Genomic DNA, 23234 nt, shown 5'->3' with positions numbered 1-23234 from the left:
CATACATATGCTTTACACGCTGTACAATCGAAACTATCACCTTATCTTTTTTCTCAAAAATAATAATTCTATTGTTTTCTTCTTTCTTGATATATTATTAGATGCAAAAGATCTACGTGTATTTTATAAAATTTTATCGTGCCTAAAATTTTTTTTCATTCTTTTGTTTTATCCTTCTTTAAAAAGGACATGTAAGTCGATTTTTAAATGTATCGGTTCATCTCGAAAGTCTCGAATTTCGAGATTTCTTTGTCGGAGTATATTTTCATCGGGATACAATTTTCTTATAAATACTAAATTTATGTGGCATATATATATATATATATATATATATCATGTCGTTTAATCTAACCGAATTACGCACGCAAAGCGAAATGATATTCTTTGATAATAAAATCTCAAAAATTGTGACGCATGCATACAAAAATTATTATTGCAATCAATACATAAAAAATATATTAATTAATTATATTTTTAACGCATAAAAATTCAATATTTAAATCTTTTACAAAAAATACGAACGAAGAAACAAAATTTTCTACAATAATCTTTTGTGATTAAATATCTATGCTTTCATTAGACTCACGCAAAATTCGATACCCCACACGTCCATCACGTTGCGCGGCTCGCGCGAAACTAATTCTCGTGCGGGTACCGCGAGCGCGGGCCCGATGGTCACATGACCAATGGTCACGTGATTACTGGTCATGTGACCACTGGTCATGTGACCATCGGGCCCGCGCTCGCGATACCCCGCACGAAAATCAGTTTCGCGCGAACCGCGCAGCGTGATGGATGTATGGAGTATAGAGTTTCGCGTGAGTTTAATGAAAGCATAGATAGCGCGCGCTTATGTTGTCTAGTTTCTATACAAAAACTAAAGATAGCTCGAAGTGGCACCGAAACATATATATTATATATATATATATATATATATATATATATATATAAATTTATATATGTATATATATTTAATAGAGATTTAGTAGAGTAGTTCGTGGTCAGACAGACAGACAGACAGACAGACGGTATTTATATATGTATAATAGATTTTATAGATTTGAGACAAATACATATACAATGTACATGTACATTTATTTGAAAAAATTTTTCAAGTCTTTATTTAAAATTCTCTGAAATATATTTTTTAAGCCAATCTAAAGTTTCAAAATTTAATATATATTGTTATTCAACAATTTCAATTATTTTCTCAATTAAGATCATAAAACTTAATTAATGTAATATTTTGGAATTGAATTCTTATTCCTCGGTATCCATCTCCTTACTTTCCAGTTGATCATCTATCTGACTTTTAAGAGTGGCGAGGCTGAGGGGTGCATCAAGAATCTTACGTTCTTCCGTCTTATCCCTCTTAGACCTATACAGGGGATTTTCGAATCTGCCACCTGCGACATGCGTTATCCCTTTGACGGCATCGTCATCGTCAGCCTCTCGTCCGCTCGTTCCGGGAACGTCGGCAATCCGAACGTTGCCTTCGGGAACGTTCTCGAAACGGGCGAATCCGTGTTTCTGCTTGTCCGCCCGAATTCCATCACGAACGGATGAGACGACTTCCATACATCCCGAGAGAACACTGCAAAAATTACATTCCGTCAAGATCAATAAATATAATACACAAAATGTACCTCTCGAATCCTTCTCTTATTTTTTTCAAGAGATCATAAATCTAGTCTAGTGAATCTCAAAGAGTATAGATAAAAAAAAATTCTCTAAAAAAATTAAGACTAATTAATTAATCGGAAAATCTTTAATTGCGATGTTTCGCATATTACGCAACAACATAATATTCTTGTAGTAAAACACGCTTGTATTACTTGAAATTTACATTTGAATTGATTTATATAACACGTTCTCTTTCAGTTATATTGAAGATAAAGATGTCTTGTGTCGAGAAAACCATGTATCCATGCAATAACTCGCCAAATAAGACTTTAATCTCCAAGACTTCGGCTTCGAACGGGCTGTAAGGCGAGCCAAGAAAATTATACGGCGGCCAATTCCATTCGGCACGAAGCCTACCGAGAGCAATAATAAACCGACAAGTCGACCCGGTCTCGTGGGAGTTGAACTAATTAAATGCTAGACGAACGAGGGAGAGAGAGAACTCAAGCTCTTTGTGATTCGAAGTGAGTTGCAGGAATGCGCGGGTTGAAGGAATTAGCGTCGGAAAACGTTAAACTCGTAAATGAAGGAACGCGGGATTGAGTTTGCCGGTAGCTAAACCACCTTCTATCGCTACTTGGCGAATTAAAATACCCTTGCGATTTGCGGCCATTTTGCGACTTAACTTCCTTCCTCCGTTACTTGATCTCGGACACCCTTCCCTCTTTCTCTCGATTTTATTCTCGGCCTCTCGGTCGTATCGAATAAATGTCTGGGAAATGAGGGTCCCGCAGAATTCGACGTTTTCCATTTCTCTGCAAATTTAATAGCCGTGACTCTCCGGAGGCGGAATTTTGTCAACTGCGAATTTGCGACCGACCTGATGGAGTTTTGCAGGCAATCTTGTCTTCTCTCCCTTATACTCCTTATATATCCCTATACACAACACGTCCTTCTATCGCAACTCTCTTGTAATTTACATCGTGCACGCGAACGTTTTACATCCCGCATTCTCGCTCAATTTGGGAGTCATTAAATCTAAATAGTTATCCCCGCATCCTTTGAGATTTACGTCAAGCTAAAGTAATAAGTTTATTAGCGCGCGTGACGTTCTCTTCGATCGATTTATGTTTGTTTCAGACGTAAAAGGAACGGTATATCGCGAGAGAAAATTTTCTTTCTCGCTTGTTTCTTCAGTTCTTGCGTATTATCTTCGCGAAAGGAAATTAATATAGCGCTCTTCGTTACAGCCGGAAATGAGCGCGGATATAAAGCGAGGACACACATACACACGTCGCGTTTATCGTGCTGGTAATCCGTGTAATTGCTTTTTCCACTCTCTTTACGGACGTGTAAAACCGTCAATAGAAGACCCGTCAGATCCGAGAGAGTCGAAACTTGTACTCTGGAGTTCGCTGTACCAATTGTTTCCACGTCCGATACTCTATATCCACAAAACTTTATTTTCCTTTCTTCATTCTTTTGCCACATTCCCTTCTTGACAGGATTATTATTACTCCCGAGTGCGATGACATGTAATATTTGCATGAAAGTAGGCTACGAACAGCTGATCGCGAAGAGAGAGAGAGAGAGAGAGAGAGAGAGAGAGACCGGAAAAAGTTTTCCTTTTCAATTCCGCTGATGACAATATTGACAATATATTTTAATGACAATATTGACGTAACGTTTTTCAATAATCCTCTCATTTCGCGCAAAAATATTTTTTATTAAAAAAAGAGAAGAAGAAAAGGTTCCATTTGTCGCCGAGGCTTTAATTTCACAAAAGTTTGTAAGATTAACGCGTTTTGCTCGCGCATTGAACGGAACTGAATGCTGAGCTCTTGCTCATATATATATAGCGTTTCATTCGACCGAGTATGCAAATCTCGGGTACAATGCTCGGGCACCAAATGCTGACACGATTTCTCGAGTGTTCGGGGCCGGGCGTGTCACGGCAGGTGGTATTCACAACCCGTGAAACATATTGAGTTTATTATTAAAGCGGAATATAGTTAACGACGTCGACAACCGTCTCTCTTATAATTCCTTGTAATCCGCATCGATATATACAAGGTGTCCCAGATCTGGTAAACCTGTTAATGTCAGATTCTTGGAATAATTTAGAGACGATTTTTCCTCAACAAAAATGTCGAGATGTCAATAATTTTCGAGTTATACGCGATGGAAAATAAGGGGTCTTTTGCAAAGTAAGCCTTGTGGAAATAAAATATTATCAAAATCACAATTTCATGTAGAGTTTGCTTTAATAAAATTTTAATTTAAGGCTTAATTATGAAGATACATGGTGGCAAAAATTGGAAACATGCAAAAAATGACCTCCCTCGATATTTTCGCTGAGGAAACATTATTTCCAAATGATTCCAGGAATTAACAGGTTTACTATTAATTTTGGGATACCCTGTATACCTCTGAGGGATGACTTATAGATAAAGGGGTATCGCGAAAATAAAAGGATTACACACACTTACTGTTCTAAAGAATAACCAAAGTATAGGAAGGCCAGCAGAAGAAGAGCGATCACGACGAGAGGTGTCCCGAGAAGAGGTCCGAGTGTAACAGCTAATCGGGAATCTTTCATAGCTGCTCCGGCTGTCTCCGCCTTTGTCACCTCGATTCCCGTCGCTAATTAAAAATTTACATGGAACATTAATTAGATAATTCCGCAGAAAAAGCTTATTGTCCTATCTTTGATTAGAATATGAACAATTATCCTCTAAATCCTAGTCTAAACTAAATCTATAATCAGATAAATAACGTTAAATAAAAAGATTGAGAGAAAAATATTTATTTACAAAGCATAACAATTATTTTTAAAATATTTTTCACTGCTTGAAACTGAATTAAAATAAATGTTTTGATTTCTGGAAATTGTATATAGAAAAACGAAATATAATCAAATTTGTAAGGGGAAAATAAATCACATTTCAATTAATATGAATATAAAAAGCAGTATATTGCTCGATCGCGATTGTTTACGCATTCCAATTATAAAACTAAATTAAAATTTGTTATCGCCGTAGGTGTCATTCAATGGCACGTCAATATCGGTAAAATTAAAAAACGATAAGAACAGGATAAATAAAGAAATATTTTTTTCTCAGTTTTACACACGTACATACGTAAATATTTTTGTTTACGCGGTTACAAACAACTTATATACAAACAAATTATATACGCATATTTCCTCGAAAAAACATAAAACAAAAATTTCTTTCTAAATTATCTTTCATCACATTACGCAAAAAATTTCTATTTGAACCACGCAAATCAATCGATTTATCTAAAAAAATGAAATCACAGGGGCATACTGACATTGCAACATCTCCCTCAGATTCTCCACTGCCTCCTGTATCGCGATCCCGGAATAATCTCCCTTCTCCTTTACGAGGACCTCGACGCCTCCATTCCAACTGCGTCTGGTATGCCAGGCAATCTTCTCGGTGTATCCTTCCAAAGCTTCGTCCGCCGCGGTTTGTACCATCGCTAACGAAACATGTGCTCCAGATGTGGAAACGCGTCCGCCGCAATAAGGACAACAGTGACCTTCCACCTGAAACGTCCATGAACTTGAGAGAATGTGCGAATAAATCAATAAATTTCCGCGACTAACTAGAAGATGATTCTGAAAGTATCTCTAACCGCAAGAGGATATTCGCAATCCGTGAAACCGCATCTCGATCTCTCAATGGCGCAGATCTCTTCGAGATAGTCGTCTTGAGAGTCTCCCTGACAGAAGCATTTCGCGCAATCGCGCTGGAGATAATTTTCGGTGTATCTGGAAAGATATCATTTTTTTTTCAATCTTCTTCGCTCGAGCAAACGAGAAGTTAAGGGAAAAAAGGGGGCGCGAAACTCACTTTACGGTAAATCTACCTCTGGTGAATTCTCTACGATCTTGAAAATTCGTCCATTCCTCCTCGAGGAACGGCTGCTTCTCGTTTGAAAGTCGAATCGATTTCACCTCCACTTCTCTCACAGGTAAAAGGACACTCAAAGTACGAGTTACGCTCGGTAGAACAACGTCGTCCAGACGACAAGGAACGCGCTCAAGATGCGGTGTTGCTACCGAACTGCCATTCCAATTTGCGGGATCCGCCCAGAAGAAATTACCCTCCTTTGACCATTTACTGACCTTTGCATCCGCTCTGGAATTGCTCAGCTTGTGCAACACACAAGAGTAGGCGTATATATTTATATTTTACATAAATATTTTATGTATGAGTTTAAAAAATTATTTCATTTTATTTTATTATCTTCTATGCAAATGTTTAAAAAATTATAAATATTAAATAGGTTCAATCATTTTATTTACGAATTGCGCAAATTTCAATATTTCATATCCTTATCATTATATTTTACACGATCTCTTTCTCACTGATAAATATTCTAATTAACGATTTTCGAATTAACCAGCAAATGATGCGCCGACATTAAAACATTAATATCGCAATTATTGTAAACGTGTCAGCGAGACGCAATTACTACGATATCTCGTAAATGAATAATATCTTTCATCTGGAAATACATATGTTAAATAGGGAAAAAGGGCGCATCATCTCGTTCTCTATTTTATCATTCGCTCAAATATGTTTTAATTTTAATATAATCATTTCTCTATATCTGTATGTTTTCTCTCTAACAAATATATAAATTCTCCTCACTTGCAGTTTACCGTTTCTAGGCAGGACCAGCAATCCTTGATTGGATAAATCGATCCCGGATAGCCTTAAATTGTCAGCTACGGCGATTCCCACTGCATGTCGAGTCTGTCGAGGGAAAATTACTCGATTGTCGATTTCTGGAATGCGATTGTCCATCCAGTTGTTTACGGTTTGCCATTCCAAATCTGGAAGCCAGTGCTTCTCAAAAGCGGAGGAATATTTTGATATCAGGATAATTACACACAGCACGTCGATTTTGCGAGTTGGCGCACAAAAGCCAAACATGTTATTACAATTTCGTAATATAACTGTCAATTGATTCAATATATATGTAAATACGTGTAACACGTCCACTTCTCGATTAATTTTTAATTACTCGGGTTTGTAAACCGGTAAAAAGAATTTATACGCATTATCCTCATCAATAATTTACGATAGTCCTTCCGAAATTTGGAATTGTACGAGAAAAAGAAACCGAACGCAGCGTGAAAACTTCGATGACTAAAAACTGTGTGTCCGATAATCAAAGCCAAACCGGGGGCGTGTCTGATTTATGATAATAGAGTATGGATTTGTGTTATTTATCGCGTTTAAGTCTCATCATGAGTCTCATGGCTCGTTGAAATTAAAGTGTATTTATTATTTGTTAATTTTCGTTGAAAATCAACGAATCGATTATCTATTCTGATTTACAGCATATTAAATTATATCTTCCTCTCGCTCACTCTCTCTCTCTTTTTCTCTCATCAAGATTGAAAAATTATTAATGGATAAATATGTTCGTTTAAAAGAGCTGCAATCAAACACGTTTAAATTATATCAACATAAATTGAAGATAAATCTCTCTGAATTTGAACTGTTCTATTTTATTAACAATTATTTATTTTAAACTGAAAGATCAGATGGAAAGCTAAATTTCCGCTATTTACATTAAACGTATCAATATATATTTGCTTTTATTATCGTTTATTATAATGGTATACTTAACAGAATATTTCTATATATATAAATATCGCAATTTTGCGCACATGAAAACATTAGATCAACATTTATTATCACTAAATTCTCATTTAGTAATTAAATAACTGAAAATGGAGTTGAAGGTATATATATACACACACATATATATATATGTTATACACGTACATATGACGAAAAGAACATTACAAGATTTATTATGACATTGAAGATAGATACAATATATTTTGCGATAGAGTAAATTTTCTCTCGATAACGATTAAAAATATAGTTGGAACAATATTAGAACAAGTACAATATTGACAATGTTTACAGGTAAATATAACTTTTAGCACATAATAAAATATTGCTCCTATCTATCATACAAATTGTCATTGTAATTATGCACGAAATAACAAATAATAAAATTCATTACTCAATTGCAGAATAAAAATTAAAAAGAAAAAAAAAAACATTTACAATATTTTTTGTCTTTTTTAAAATAAAGTGTTAGCTTTCATTAATAATTTTTGAATATTTTGTAATCATAAAATACAATGATAATATCAATAAATAATGGTTGATTAGGCTATAGCCTAATCAACTTAACGACGATTCCATTGTTTATTGATATTATCATTGTATTTTATGACTGCAAAATATTCAAAAATCATAAACGAAAGCTAACACTTTATTTTAAAGGAAACAAAAGATATTGTAAATGTTTTTCTTTTTTTCTTTTTAACTTTTATTCTGCAAATACGCAAACATTTTAATTATTAATTATATCGAAATTGGGAGAAAAGAGGATTAATAAAATCAAACAACCTTGTCTAAAAAATCTAAAAGAATTTCTCTACGGTATTTTCATTGAAATACTTCCATCATTTTTTTTTTGTAACATTTTCAAGTGGATGACGCACAAATTTCACAGCAAATTTTGGAAAAGAGAGATTTCAAGATCTCATTATCGCTTTTAACCTCCACGGACGATCAATTTTGTTCTTAGCATTCAGAAGGATACTTATCAAGATAGTTGCGTAACAATTTCAATAAAATTTTTGAATAAATTCAAATTTATTATTTACGAGGAAAATAGAAAGATTTATCATTTAATTATAATAAGAAATCAATCTTGTTTTCTTCCGTGTTCACTTTAATCCCTAGATGATCGCAGAACGAGACATATGTGATTCATTTCTTTTGAAAAAAAATATAGCAAAACACATGAATATTAATGGAAGGCAGTTGAAAAAATTATGTAACTTATGTAACTTATTTTTTACATGTCGACGTCGGGTTCTAATAATAATATAAGTTTGTTATAACTCTATTAATATTCTATATTGTACAAATTAATAGTTAATTAACACACTTACTGATAAATGATAAATTAAATGATAAATCTTTCTATTTTCCGTGCTTCGCGATGAAAACTATTTATTGGCTCAGATTTTCGTCCTCGACTATTCCTTTGCCCAAACCAAGAAGATATTTTGAGCCGACAAGATCGTTTGGTCTTCTTCCGGCTATTTCATCCAGCTTCCAGCCTCGTTTCCCGATGCCGAAACTGAAGGGTTTGCTGGCGCGCTTGTCATCTATAAAGTCATCCAGATTATCCTCGCGAGAATGATAGCCCTCCATGTTGTCGACTGAGAAATAATCCATGCCCAAGGGACGGTATCCGTTATTACGCTTCCCTATGCCGAACCTGTAGTCCCTGAGACGTTTTCCGATACCAAACGAGAACGGCCGAGTCCGCTGCAAATAAAATTTTATTACGAAAAAAAAAAAAAAAAAATACGATTATGACATTAATTTTCATTTTCATTCTCGGTATATATCATTTTGTTTTTATACGTCTGTTCGATGTTGGGAAATATAAGAAACGATTTAATTAATAAATTGTTAAAGATTTCTCTTGCTCTATATTACTCTGCAAATAAAATTTTATTACGAAAAAAAAAAAAAAAATACGATTATGACATTAATTTTCATTTTCATTCTCGGTATATATCATTGTGTTTTTATACGTCTGTTCGATGTTGGGAAATATGAGAAACGATTTAATTAATAAATTGTTAAAGGTTTCTCTTGCTCTATATTACGAGATTTTAATACATATTTCTTGGATATTCGCGATCCGACATTTCTCTAATCAATTTGATTAACGAAGCAAATTATATTCGGCCGAAAAAATTGAACGTATTATTTTTGTATTTGATCCGGTAACTCACTTTATCATCGCTACTGTCGATCCATCGCTTTCCAATGCCGAAGTTATAAAGCGGTAGCCTCTTGTACTCGGAAATGTAAGCGTACGCCCTTTTCTCAGAGGGTTCGTCGTACTCCAGGTTGCTCAACGGATTCAATCGTGGAAAATGCAAAGACGAGGACGGCGCCTCTTCCATCGCCGCTGCTGATCGTCCGACGACGCTCAACAGGTAGAACATGATGATTCTCGTAGCGATCAGACTCGATTTCGACTTCATGACGCTGGGTTCCGGAAATTATCTGAAAGTACAAAGGTCACGCGAAATTGCAATTTATAATCGACCAATGTTGGTGGAATATCGGAATGGAAATTCATCTTGTTAATAATGTCATACGAACTTCCTGGATTGAGTTTTCGAATTCACTCACGCGCGCAAAATTCCTCGCGTCGAGATTGCGTGAGGAGGTTTAATCTCCATCGAATTACACATTTAGATTGCATAATAACTATTTATCCGCACGATAGTTTCTCCAGTGGAATTATGTATCTTCGAAATTATGCGCGAGAAATTGGCGCGCAATATCCTAATATATTTTAATACACGTGTAACGAGAGGTATAATTAATCAAATTGAGCTGCGATATTTATTCAAAACAATTGTAACGGAATAATATTTATTCGAATAACAATGAACGTTTTATTTGCAATTGTAATTGCTTCGATAACGTTTTGCGGAATTTTATATCTGTTAAAAGGATTTAACGAAATATGAAAATGCGTTAAAGAGCAATATTCTGCGGAAGATTTTACGGGCATTTCTGAACGCAGATGTACGCAAATGGAATTCTACTACGGAAAAACAAAATGAGAAGTTATTTATACGACTGGCGAGGAAATGAATGCTGTTGCAGTGGGAAAATAGCTTTTACACGTAGAGGTGTCGTGACAATTTTACGACAAGGATTCTCTCACCATCCTATACTTCCTTGCGAGGTATTTTCACCGTCACCGGGTTGGAATCCCGTTAAATCTGGATAAAATCATGGGGTAATTTTTTATTTTTACCTCTTTCTTCGCGAATAACATTTTTTTCGCAATTTACGAGATAATATAATCGCCAGATTCTATCGGAAGAAGAGCACGCGTCAATTAAATCTGGGCGAATTTTATGTATATGTATCTTTTTTCACCTATACAACATTTTCGCGATTTATAAGTTGAAATAATCATTGATTCAAATGTTTTATTAAAAATATTAAAAAACCCGTGCATGTTTGTTTTATATTCTATTAAAAATCTGTTACATATGCACACATAGTTATATCATTTGAAACAAACGTTTCCATCAATTTAAAAAGTACAGTTATTGTTGCGCATTATGATTCTGCGATTTCAATATACACGTGATTAACACAGTTTGAAAAAATATTTAATAGTTGCAATGGAATGACGAAAGAGCGTGCACGATTGAATATCGCACATGTATAGACCGCTAAACCCGAAATCCCCTAGAGGCAGTTCGATCAATATTTGATGGCGAAATTCGTAACGTATTGCCGATCCCTCTTCGTCCTACTTGATCACTATTCTTCAAGAGGCTCGAACACGGGTCAAGAGGACGCACGAGGTCGATAAACGTGGATAAAAATGTAACATTTATAACAAATTTGCAGTTATCAAGAAAGTTATCGTTTTCATTCATAAATTCTTAAACGCGCCATTTTTTATTATAGATAAAATCTTTGTATAGCTTCTTTTAATTGTTCATATATATAATGCTAAATTGTAAAATGTCCGTAGATTAAATTTATATACGGAACGATTAAATAATGTTTACTAAGCAAATAAAAGTTGCAAATAAAAGGCCCACGCACAGATTGCAGCATTTAATTCCGATGGATTTTTATTATTATGTATCGTTACGTTTTATCGTTGTTATAATTTTAATTATGAAAAGTGACTTATCTCTTATTTCGAAGCATATAATTTCTGACAATGCATTGAATGTAACTGCAAATACTAGATTGTCATTCTATGTATTGTATACGCGAGGATAAGAGGGTTGAAGATGTTTTCACGAGATTGAAAGAGTCGAGAAGATTTCTGATGACTCGCTTAAAGCTGAGAAACCGTTTGATGATTGCAACAAGTGCTATTCTTATTCTCTTCTCTTCTTTTCAGACATTTGAGATATAATCGCAGCTATATTTTTTAATCCCTTTTACCAACATTAGTTCCGACAAAATAGTTTTTATAAATTATTGAATAATGTTATTGTTCAATAAATTCTGTCAAATTCGAACTTTTTATAAAAATCGAAAAATTATTTCAGCAGCTTAAATCCTCCCAGAGCTAATTCATCATTAAATGAAATGTCGCATATATATAAATTTATCGTAGTAGCTTTTCTTCGTATTTTTAATCCCTCTTGTGTGGGATTCTACGGTTTTCTCGTGAAAGGAATTAAAAGATCATTCTTCTTATTATCATAAAATATTATTACGCACTTAACAAAATTGCTATCGCGTATCTGATAATTACACATATTGTTTTTCACGATAAAAAAGTGCTATGTCGCGTATTTCATTTCTTCTTCTTTCAAATAAAACTTTCGTCGTTTTAGCTGTCATTCAAAGTGTCAAGTGTCTCAAGGATTATTGGATTCCTCTTTGAAAACAAAACTTTTCTTGTTGATTCGCTGACAGAGTTTTGTGTTAGAATATTGAACATGATCGAAAATATATCTGCCTACAAACGCACAAGACATGTGAAAATATAAGTACTTCTGTTATAAATAAAAAAGAAAATAATAAGATATACATAAGAATGCAGAAAAAGAAAATAAAATAACGTCCTGACTTCTCCTTACTTGCTTTAACAAAAGTTAAAAATATTCGAATTTTATGCGCTTTCTCTGCTTGTCGTCATGCTAAAGCAAGCAAGCGAAACTTTTTGCGATAATACAAAAATGGCAAAGAGAGAGAAAAGTTACAAAGAAAAGTGTACACAGAGATTGCTTTTAAATTTTATGTGGGTTAACCTTTAAGCATGCGGAGGATGTTGTATGGTGTACATGAAAGTCTCATAAAGTTTAGACGGTATTATTCTACAAAAGAACTACTCTATCATCACGCACTACAAATAATATTATATAACAATTGAGTTCTTACATGCGCGATGTATTATTCGATACATGTGGGTACTAAATTTATGAAAATGTCAGCCAGAGATTATTCGCTATTATTAATTTTGAATTTATTTCAATTGAGCAAAACTTTCAACATGTACGATATAAAGCTGATTTGATACAGCATATATATATGCTTAATTATTAAGTAGTTTATTACTAAATATCGGACGTAAAACATATGTGTTAGGTGTAAAACTAACATTTGTACGGGATCGTAATAATATCGATTGAAATACGGACATGTCATTTGTAATTGAATGAGATATTGCTGAAACACCACATGCGTTCGTGCTCCAATGAAAACAACTTAGTGTCAAAACACAACTATATTTCCTGCAGAAATCATTATTATCTTTCGCAAGCACATGATATTTTGAACAAGCAAAAACGCGTACGTGAAGAAAAAAATATCAGACAAAATATACTCAGTATATAAATATAGAAATCTAATTAAATTGTATAAAAGTTCTTTCAAAATTTATTTCAAATGTTTTTAAAAAAGTCCGACAATCATATTGTTTAATAATCATGACAACAGTGTCAACTAACTGCGCTTTTATCAAGGAAATATGTAAAAAATTTTTAATTCTTGCGTTTAACATCAAAAATGTTTATTAATTTTAATTAATTGTACCATTCTAGTTTTTCACTTAAAAAGGACCAAAAACAGATGGTCGAAACGTTGTGGAAATAAAATAAAAATTTTCTTGGCTAGTTTGGGTCGAATTAAATATATCGTTCCTATTTCTAATTAAATTGTATTATTGCGAATAATGTATGTGTGCGTGAAATTTCGACATTCATCGAAGTGATAGAAGTCCTCCTTCCGAAGGAAGAAAATCAACGCTCCCTCTCGCACGCGTCAACATTTTTTTTACCAACTTACTATAGGTCAAACTCATATTGCGACGACGTCCCTTTAGAAATTCTGATGAGACGACACGTGTACAATGGCCCGGCTCACGTCAAATGAAGCAGAATACTTGGCCGATCTACATGACAGACATCATTTGTTCATCCGAGCGCGATGATCTCTCATGCCCGGATTTTTCACGGTCTGACGAACATTCCGTTTGCGTTGGCATCAATCATCGACGACCTACTCAAGAAATTGGATCATAAGCGTTTTGATTCACCCATTGTTTTTAGATGAGTCTAAGCTGTCCTGGATAGATATCTCTCGGTCTAAAATTTTTCTTCACTAAAATGTTCTCCCTTTTCCTACTCCTGCTCGTAAAGTACGATAATCCTGACAATCTCGAAACGATATACTTATGGAACACGTCTCGTAAAAATCGTTCCCGGATAATATCGCGTTCTGGGCTCTCAATAAAAATCGGGATTACATTACGTCCGATGCTTGTGGAAACTTTATTTACACGATATTATAATATATATTAACGGCTTCTTATCGAGTGCCTTTTGTTAACGACACGCGCTGAAGACTTTTTTATACACCTTTCGTGTAGCAATATTGCGGGGGAATTCTCGTGACAAAAGGAAAAATAATAATAGCTCATCGAATAATGGTGGCGGCAAAATCTTTTCCGACAATTCACTGTTTTTTCTCCGTAGGATAATATATCCCTTTTTTATTTCGCGCTTTATTATTTTGACCTTTCGTAATGATTGATACTTCCGTGATATATATTTATTCTAATTGTTCTTCATTATATTTCTATCTTTTGTGAAAATATATCTACAAATTTGAAGAAATAAAAAAAATATTCAAAGATAATCTAAGACTTTAATATACACAATGAAAAATATTGAGCGTATACACAATTAATCATCGACAAATCGATTTGTTATCTGTCATCTCGAAAACAACACAAGTGCAACACGTTGTCTTTTAAAAAAAAATGTTTAATTCAATTATAAATCTCGATGTATGTGACGTGTGCGTTTTATATTTTTATATCGAATGACCCTTGTAATCGTAGCGTGTGGTAGAAAAATTGTATGAAAAATAACTGTATATTGCATCAAAAGCAACATATTGAACACGGGAAACAAAACATTTTTACGAGCATTGGTGTGTAACCGTGTTTCCGATATTTTATCTCTTCGCGAGAACTCAAGAGATAGAGAGAGAGAGAGAGAATGCAAAAAGAATCTCTCATTTTATTTCGATCGAGACTATGTAGCAAAGAAAAATCCGCAAATCACGCGCAAATTATCATGCAAATTTGCTCTCTATTTTCTTCTTCCGTTTCTCTTTTCGCTAAATGCATCTCAGCAATAATGCAACAGCAAAAGCGAAATCAGGTTTGAAAATAATTCATTATCCTCGAATAATACCATTAATCGTATCTTTTATGTTAATTCCTTCTCGTCATTCGTATCCTAATTGTAGTTTAAATATTTATACCAAAGTAGGTGTAGACGTGCATCCTCATTAAGCACGTGCTGCATCATGGAACTACTTTTGCAGATTTGCAAATTTTGCGATGTGTTTTCCTCATGAATTATGCAGAAGGATGCTTGAAGAAAATGTAACAAAATGTTCGCGCGTGCTTTGATAAAAAAAACTACCTTCCATCAAATCTTTATATCTCCTTAATTTAATGATAATCCGATTTGTCGCTTTCGAATTGGCATCATAATTGAAGATTATTGCTTCTTTATAATTTATTTATTTCATAATTCACTTTAAATTTTCCCTTTTCTCGCCGTCGTCGTGCAATTTCGTACGTCTTCATTAAAATGTAAATTTTGTAATAATTTGCGGGTATATCATAATCATTAACGTCCAAGCTATCTAAAAGATACCGTTAATTAAATTTAACATAATAATTAAATGCAGCGTAAATATGCTTTTTTTTTGTGTGCGAACTTTTTAACTCGTTTTCTCATATGCTTTTGTCTCGCACAAACTGAGAAATCAATTTCTAAAATTACCTTCTATTTAAATTACGTAGGACATTTATTTTAGAGTAGTTGGCTAGTTTGTCAGAGTTTCTCATTATGCGCATGTCAAGGCATATGCAAAGCATTGTGTGCGAATAAATATTGAAATGAAAGTCAAAAAGAGGATATACGTACAATTGTCTGACCGAGTCGGTTTCTCATTTAGAGGAACATCAAATTTGTCGAGAGAGTAAAGCGTATTCACTTTAATATAATAATGTATATTCTTGCCTTTTCCACAATCACACGTGACGACAGAATTAATTCAACCTACTCGGGATGAAATGAGATATATATGCATGTCTCTTGGAAATTGAAATTCGGAACAAATGCGGCTGTTTTCTCATCCGTCATGTTATATATTGACATTTCGTTATTTTCTTGCGTGTTAATTAAATGGTTCAGACCAGAAGCGAGCTTGCTATCAATTTAATGGTATTTAAATCAAAGACTTTATAATTCATTCTCCGTCCAAACTGAGAAAAATTATTGGTTTTTTAAAATCACATTATAATTAAAATATTCCTTTGCGGAACACGTTTTAAATTTCTTTTGTGAATATAAAATATATTCTATATTTTAAAGATTATATAAGAGAGAAGAGAGATACGTTTCTCCGATATTTCGCCATTTCGATTATCATACGATTATCAGTTTATGTATCTTTTATAATATTGTGCCTTTTGTCGAGTGTTCGGTATTTAATGTTCCGCTTCGCAATAAACGAGATTATTTTAAAAGCGAAAATCGTATGAACTGAAACTAAAGTTACGCTAGCTAAAGAAACTTTCCTATCAACTTTTTCTATTAGCGCCATTAAAATCATCGGCATAGTAACTTCTGCGCAGAGCTTGCAGAATACTCTTTACAATAAAATAGAATCTTTTATATGCATTCACACCCTTTGAAAGACAAAGACTGCAAATAATATATTGGAATATAAATTGGCAGAAACTTTACATTCATAAATGACTTTTCAGTCAGAGCGTTTCAAAAATATATTGCCATTTTAAATGCTCTAGTCGTTCCACATATTTGTGTATAACTAAATTTTTTTAATTGGCACTCTCTCTCTCTCTCTTAAATTTTTCAGCGATTGCGAGCCAAAGCATGTTTGTAAAATTAAATAAAACTAACAAATAGTATAGAACTTATAAATAATTTCGCGCGCAGTTTACATCGCTAAAGTTTTAATTAAAAGCTTACAGTTATAATTAGTTTATATAATTATAATTATAATATATAATACGCATTAAAATGCATTCTTCGGCAAACACGTTGATATAAACAATAGTGCAAACTATGAATGAAATTAGCTTCTTTCACGACTAAATATAATACAGTTTAAAGTGCATTCAGCCAGCTATATAGTCGAAATCGAATATCAATATCGCCGAAGGGAATTGATGAAATTATCTTTGTACATTTCTGCGACACCGAGGTCTCGCGGTCTCGTCTTCCATTTCCGATATAAACGCTGTAATTCGAACACTTCTCCGATAACACACGCCCACCTGATGTTTACTTTATGCACATGTCTACATTATGCATGTGTCGTACACAACAATAGCAACAATAAGAGGCGCTGTTGCGTCAGACGACAAGTGTCTGCAACTTTGCACACAAGAAGGCAAGAGAGTCTCCTCTGGAGTGATAACTACGTTCCGAGATGATAATATTATCGTCGATCTTGTCGAGCACTACCGCGAGAACAGCTTCTCACTTCGGGTCCGGAAATGAGATTAACCGCAGCATCACTTAGACATCTCCTTCCCTTTCCGATAAGAAGAGAGATATATATGGGCGCTAAATTAAATTTCTTTCTCCCTTTCTTTTTCTCTCTGTTCACTAAACTATACTTTTGGCTTTCATGCTGACCGGAAATTAATTATTCCAGATACGATCGACGAGAAGGATTAATTAGCCACAATGACGTACGCGGTTTCCATTTTTATTGCGCTCCTCGCGGGGCTAATTAATCGCGCCGCGAAACTTTTACAGTAATGACATTTTATATAATATCGCTTTTGAAAATATCTGACAATTTCCATTTTTATCGGTTTTGCATTACACGTGTGCCCGATGTCTCGCGGGACACGACCGCTGATTATTCCGATCGCTTGATCGCCGACGGTTCTACCTAGGTCGATGCGATGCGATTTGCCACTTGCGGAATAAGGTAATTTTATAATACCTACCACCGACAGACGATGGTATCGGCTATACATATGGATATGATCGAGGCAATAAATTAAACCTTTTTTAAACATGGAAAAATCAACGATTTTTCTCGTTAATCGAATAATAATAAAATATATATATATATATATATATAGAGAGAGAGAGAGAGAAAAGTTTCATTATTTATTGTATTATTTTTAATTTATTCCTAAAGCAATACAATTTACCTCTTAAATAACAATATGATATAAATTCGCGTGAATTTTGCGAATAATATCTAGATGAAAGGAAGCGTCGAGGGAAAATCCGATCGGACACACACGTGACTATTCGTTCCGATAAAAGCTTGCGAGTTCTCTCTCCTTTCCCCGCTAATTAACGCTCCGTGACGCGAGAGGAAACACGAAAGTAAACGTGCAATGCGGTATGACAAACAACGAGAAGCATTTAACGCCATCGAGAGAAACCGTCAAAGACTCACGAGTTGCGGCTATAATTAAAGACGCGGCGCGCTAATGACAGCGCAAATGAAATTAATGATAATAACGCCGCTTCTGCGACACACACGTGAGCGAGAAGAACACACGGAAGAAAACTTTGCAGCGTGCGGTAAATCTCGCGATAAGGAAAATAGGTGCGAGCCGAGATAGCGTGCGTTGCTTTGTTCTTTCGCGCGAATATTGTACTCTCTATATATAACCCAGATTGTCCTAAGGGCTCCTCCTACCCTTCCTTCTACGTCTTTGCGACTTTATTGTCTACAAAGAAGCCTTGCGAGCAATATTGCACGCAAAAAAACACATGCGTACGACGAGCGACAAATAAAGTCTGAAGAAGTCTCCAAGAATATACCCAGAAGAGCCGCGAATACAGCACAATAATTTCTAATTTTCAATTTTGCGAGAGCACGATGTACAAAATTTAAAGAAAATACCAAAGAAAATTATTTTTAAAATCTACAAATAAAAAGGCAATAAGAGCTAATAGTTCTATACTAGAATTATATTTGTGTGAAGAGATTTATAACATAAATTATTAAATATTATACAGAATTAAAAGATTAATTTTTAATCGATGAGCTGAAGAAGATTGAAAAAGACAACCGAAACGTACGAATTTACTTCTGTATAATATTTAATAATTTATGTTATAAATCTCTTCACACAAATATAATTCTAGTATAGAACTATTAGCTCTTATTGCCTTTTTATTTGTAGATTAAATTTTCTAAAGACCTGTTACAAATTATATTATTTTTAAAATATTCACATTATTTTTTCTTCGAACGACTCTGTCAGTCAAAATCGAAGAATTTAATTTCCAATTTTCCCTTTATTTTCCAAACGCAATTTTACAGTTCACTTCGCACCCCTTCGCCGACAGGGTATTTTTGAAGTGTCATGTTTCAGACACGCAATTTTGCGAAAAGATACACTTTGTCGCAGCAATCGTGTAGAAAACTTACGTGCGACGACCTGATTGGCGGGATTTCAGATTTGCCCGTACAAAATAAAATGCGTCAGCCCGGAGGCGAGCTAATAAGCGACGCGAAACAACCGGAGGTAAGTAGCGACTTATGAACGGCAAACAAGTCCGACAATAACGCGTTTCTCCTCTCTTTCCTACTTTTTGCTCCAGTTCTTCCTTCTTTTCTCCGCATCAAACATTAAACGCACCCACCGAGATTATTGCCTTCGTCTACAGCTACTTTTCCACGAGATCAATTTCATAACTAATCCTCATTCTTATCCCTGCTGCGAAAAAAGATTCCGCCTTTCTCCCTCTTTTCTGAAATTATAATTTGCATGTCACGATTAGGATCTCATTCGCCACACATCGTCTAAAGGCCATAATTGCACTTTGTCTTGTGTGTGTGTTTTATTCACTTTCTCATTTTAAAATTCATTGTTTTAATGCGATAAAAAAATACTTTGCTATTCATAAAGCCGTGTCTACTTTGTAGACAAACTCGTGTCTGTAGAATCTTATTAAGGGTTAATGTACTCGTCGCAACAGCAATTATCTACATAATGAGAACTTACGAGGTCTCATTGGTTCACCGCTATTGAATTACTGTTTCATTATGTTTTCCTCACGCAGCGACATATGTAAGAGAGAACAATATAAAATTTTAATCAAGTAATAAGCATCAATTCAGTCACTGTTTTAAATAATCTATATCATTGTATAAAAGAATGGAAGAAATGGAAAAATCAATAATGTCACGTCTTAAAAGAAAGAACTCTTTAACACGCAAATTCTTCATTTCAAAATACGTTTCAATTTTATAAAGTATCTCTCTATATTATTTTTTTATGCGAATTGACTCCAAATTTAATATTCGATAATATAATCACAAAAGTTTCACTTTTTTCATCTCTTAAGTGTCCTCGAGACGTCGTCGTGTGACAGGCACGCATGTTGTTTCGCTGAATTTTTTTTTTTTTCCAGAAATACGATCATTCATGTCTCGCTAATGGCAACAGCGACATAACTTAATTTTTAATTCTACGACGTAAGCTTCCGACATCAGCTCAGATGTCATCAAATCAAGGAGTTTGTCTTTGCAGCTGAGACACACGCATTGAAATGCCGCACGTGGCGTGAAAAGGAATTTTCATCGTCTTTAAAACACAAATCGAATTCTAAGGACAGAAATAATGTAGCAGCTTTATCGGAATCAAAAAGGTCAGTTAATCTCGTGAAAGCGGTCGAAATTAATAGCAAATGGCATTGGCTTTCGCTAATCAAGAGCAGTAATAAAATTTTATATGGTTTACGTACGTGCTGTGTGTAGAATTATTATACAATTTCAATCCTATGAGAAAAATGAATTTTGAAAACTGACTATAAGATTGAATTTCATCATTTCGCGCATCGAGAAATATTATTGCGATTTTATATAACGTTTTATATTTTTTTCTCTTTGTATTATTAAGCATAAAACTCTCTCTACGTACTCGTAATATTTAAGGGAATGTAATAAAAGGCTTTTTGCAAAACTATATAACATTTTTGTCAAAGACACATATAAAACATTTAAAAAAAGACGAAGATTATATAAATATGGATTTAAAAAACATTTTCTTTTTTATGCATTTACTTTTTTAAATATTATCCTTTACACTGCCCACAATAACTCACCTACGCAATTGCTCGTGTAAATTTGTAATTTAATAAAATTTATATAGAATTGGTTTAAAAAAATGTAACCTCTATAAACTTAATGAGTTTTGCAAATTAAAAAGAAAATAATAAAGTCTAAATTAAATTTCAACAATAGCTTTTGTTTAAATTAATTCTGTTTTGCATTATATTTTAAACTTATCATTTAGCATGTATGCAATACAATAATGAGTCGAATATTATTTTTCCAAGTATATCAATTGTACACAATATTTCCTGGAAATAATAAATTGAGAGAAAGCATATTTTAAAAACCGGATTTGTATAAAAAATAGAATGCATACTATATATAAACATAACAGCGTATCAATTTTGCTCGAGAAATTTGCTGCTAGTTTTTAAATGTTTCATTTCTTCTTTATTTTACTTATATTTAGGAACAATTATTTCTAAATTAGAAAGTTAGTTCTTAAAAAATGTATACATATTTTACATTTACATATATTTTATATTTACATATACTTTTCACACTTTTTTATATTTTCTATAATTTTTTAAAATAAATTTAATTAAATTTAATTAATATAAAAAGCTCCAAAAATACTCGGATTATTTAATTTATTACATTTGTTCTATAAGAAATTAAATAAAAAGAGAATTAAAAAAACATTCAGGATTATTTCACACTTGATGTAAAAGATGAACGTAATTAAAGTAAAATAATTGAAGCAAAGTGAAGATGTAAAACTTTGAAAACCACTTTGTTCTTAAAACTCACTCACCTGTTGCTACTATCTTTACAGAAGCACTTGTAAGTAATAAGTCAAAAGAGCAAAAATTGTTATCTTTTCGTTCTCTGTATCTCTCTTTTCTTTCTCTTTTTTTTTCTCATAAAGATTAAAGAATATTTAATGTTTGTACAAGTTATACAATGATTATTATAAATTAAAAAGATTAATAATTTTACAATATTAATTAAAATAAATATAATTGCAGCAAAAGTATTTTTTGTTATCAAATAAATCTTTTTTATTGAGCAAATATAATATTTTTAATCTAAATAATATTTATTCTTGTATAAAAGTTTGATACTTGCAAAAAATTCTAAACTATCTAAAAAGTTTTAAATTGATTTAAAAATATAATCGGCTTGTAAAGGATTAAAAAGCCATAACCAACCACAAAATGACAATCTTTTGTATGTCACACGAGAGACGATTAAAAAATAAAGAAAATACAAAAAAGAGAAAAAAAAAGAAAATTGAAGCACATATTAATAAAATACATTCATTATTGTTTCAATCGGCTGTCATAAAAGTAAAACTTTTCTTGTTATAAAATATGATATATTGTATATATATATATACATATATATATATATATATATCTTAGTGATAATTTTATCGCACTTAATCAACTCCCTTTGCGTTCATCCCATCAATATAAACACTCGATTGAATTTGTAACGCATTACTTGCTAGAAACAAGTTTTCTCATTTTTAATTTAATTGCAATCATCGAGTGAGAGAGCGGAAGACGCGGACATCCGACAAATAAAATTCAAGATCGATCACTTTGTAATGTCAAGTTACAAATTGCAAAAAGAATTTAAACTTCGCATGAAAAAAAATTATACGACAAAGCACACAATTACATCTTTCAATTAAGGGAGAGAAAAGAAAAAAAAGGGCACGTTTAAGAGGAAACGAAACTATACACAAAGAAGATGCAAATCTCGGGATAAACTCACCTGTTGCTGTGACAAAACTGTCAGCGCGATTTCGCGGGTCCTGCAGATCGTAGTCGAGGTACGAGGATATATTTATCTTCTCGGAGCCCCAGTGAAAGAAGACGCAAAGAAGAGAACTTGCTGTCGCGTTTCTCGGGGGATGAAGCTCCCGTTCGCACGAGCGATTCTCCCGTTTGTTCCTCACGGAATCCTGATAATATAGGGTACGTGCCACCTCCGTGAGTCACCGATGACGACGACGATGACGTCCGAGGATGCCGGGTACCGCGACTTGGGTGTCTGCGCGTGGGAATGACGGCGAGAGCGTCGCGACGCCGGCCTTTATACGTGTGTGCGTCGGCGCCTGTGCGTGTGTGCCCTCTCGAGAGATCCCCTCTCACTCTCCTTTTCTCTCCCCCTTTTTTTTACTCTCCCTTGAAGCGTCGCGACGCCTTTCGCGAGTGCGTGAAACGACGACGCACGCATCCCCCAATTGCAACGATGGATTTGATGGAAATAAAAGGGAGCAACGAAGAGAGCCCTGGTCATTTAACTTCTTCAATCCCTCTGGAGTTATGCATTTCCGGTGCGCGCGCTTATATCCGCTCATTCTGCACTCGC

General features: G+C 33.9%; 2 protein-coding genes across 2 annotated transcripts; both read right to left on the bottom strand.

Annotated features, from left to right (window-relative positions):
• Nucleotides 1-792: 792 nt before the first annotated feature.
• On the bottom strand, nucleotides 793-6806 carry LOC114928013 (amnion associated transmembrane protein). Its single transcript, XM_029299098.2, has 6 exons — nucleotides 6306-6806; nucleotides 5502-5803; nucleotides 5284-5419; nucleotides 4957-5194; nucleotides 4113-4266; nucleotides 793-1594 (listed from the first exon to the last, which is right to left on the bottom strand). The coding sequence occupies exons 1-6, from the start codon at nucleotides 6588-6590 to the stop codon at nucleotides 1261-1263; spliced, it is 1449 nt and encodes a 482-aa protein (XP_029154931.1). The 5' UTR covers nucleotides 6591-6806; the 3' UTR covers nucleotides 793-1260.
• Nucleotides 6807-7900: 1094 nt separating this feature from the next.
• Nucleotides 7901-22949, bottom strand: Apime-ASTA (allatostatin A). The gene is made up of 3 exons (XM_029299110.2): nucleotides 22635-22949; nucleotides 9500-9776; nucleotides 7901-9023 (listed from the first exon to the last, which is right to left on the bottom strand). Exons 2-3 carry the CDS (start codon nucleotides 9752-9754, stop codon nucleotides 8703-8705), a joined length of 576 nt encoding a protein of 191 aa, XP_029154943.1. The 5' UTR covers nucleotides 9755-9776; nucleotides 22635-22949; the 3' UTR covers nucleotides 7901-8702.
• Between the last annotated feature and the right edge of the window lie 285 nt (nucleotides 22950-23234).

The sequence above is a fragment of the Nylanderia fulva genome, unplaced genomic scaffold (assembly GCF_048542155.1).
Source record: "Nylanderia fulva isolate GAGA-0341 unplaced genomic scaffold, ASM4854215v1 Scaffold12, whole genome shotgun sequence".
Taxonomy (NCBI): Eukaryota; Metazoa; Arthropoda; class Insecta; order Hymenoptera; family Formicidae; genus Nylanderia; species Nylanderia fulva.
This window is presented reverse-complemented; position numbering and strand designations above follow the sequence as displayed.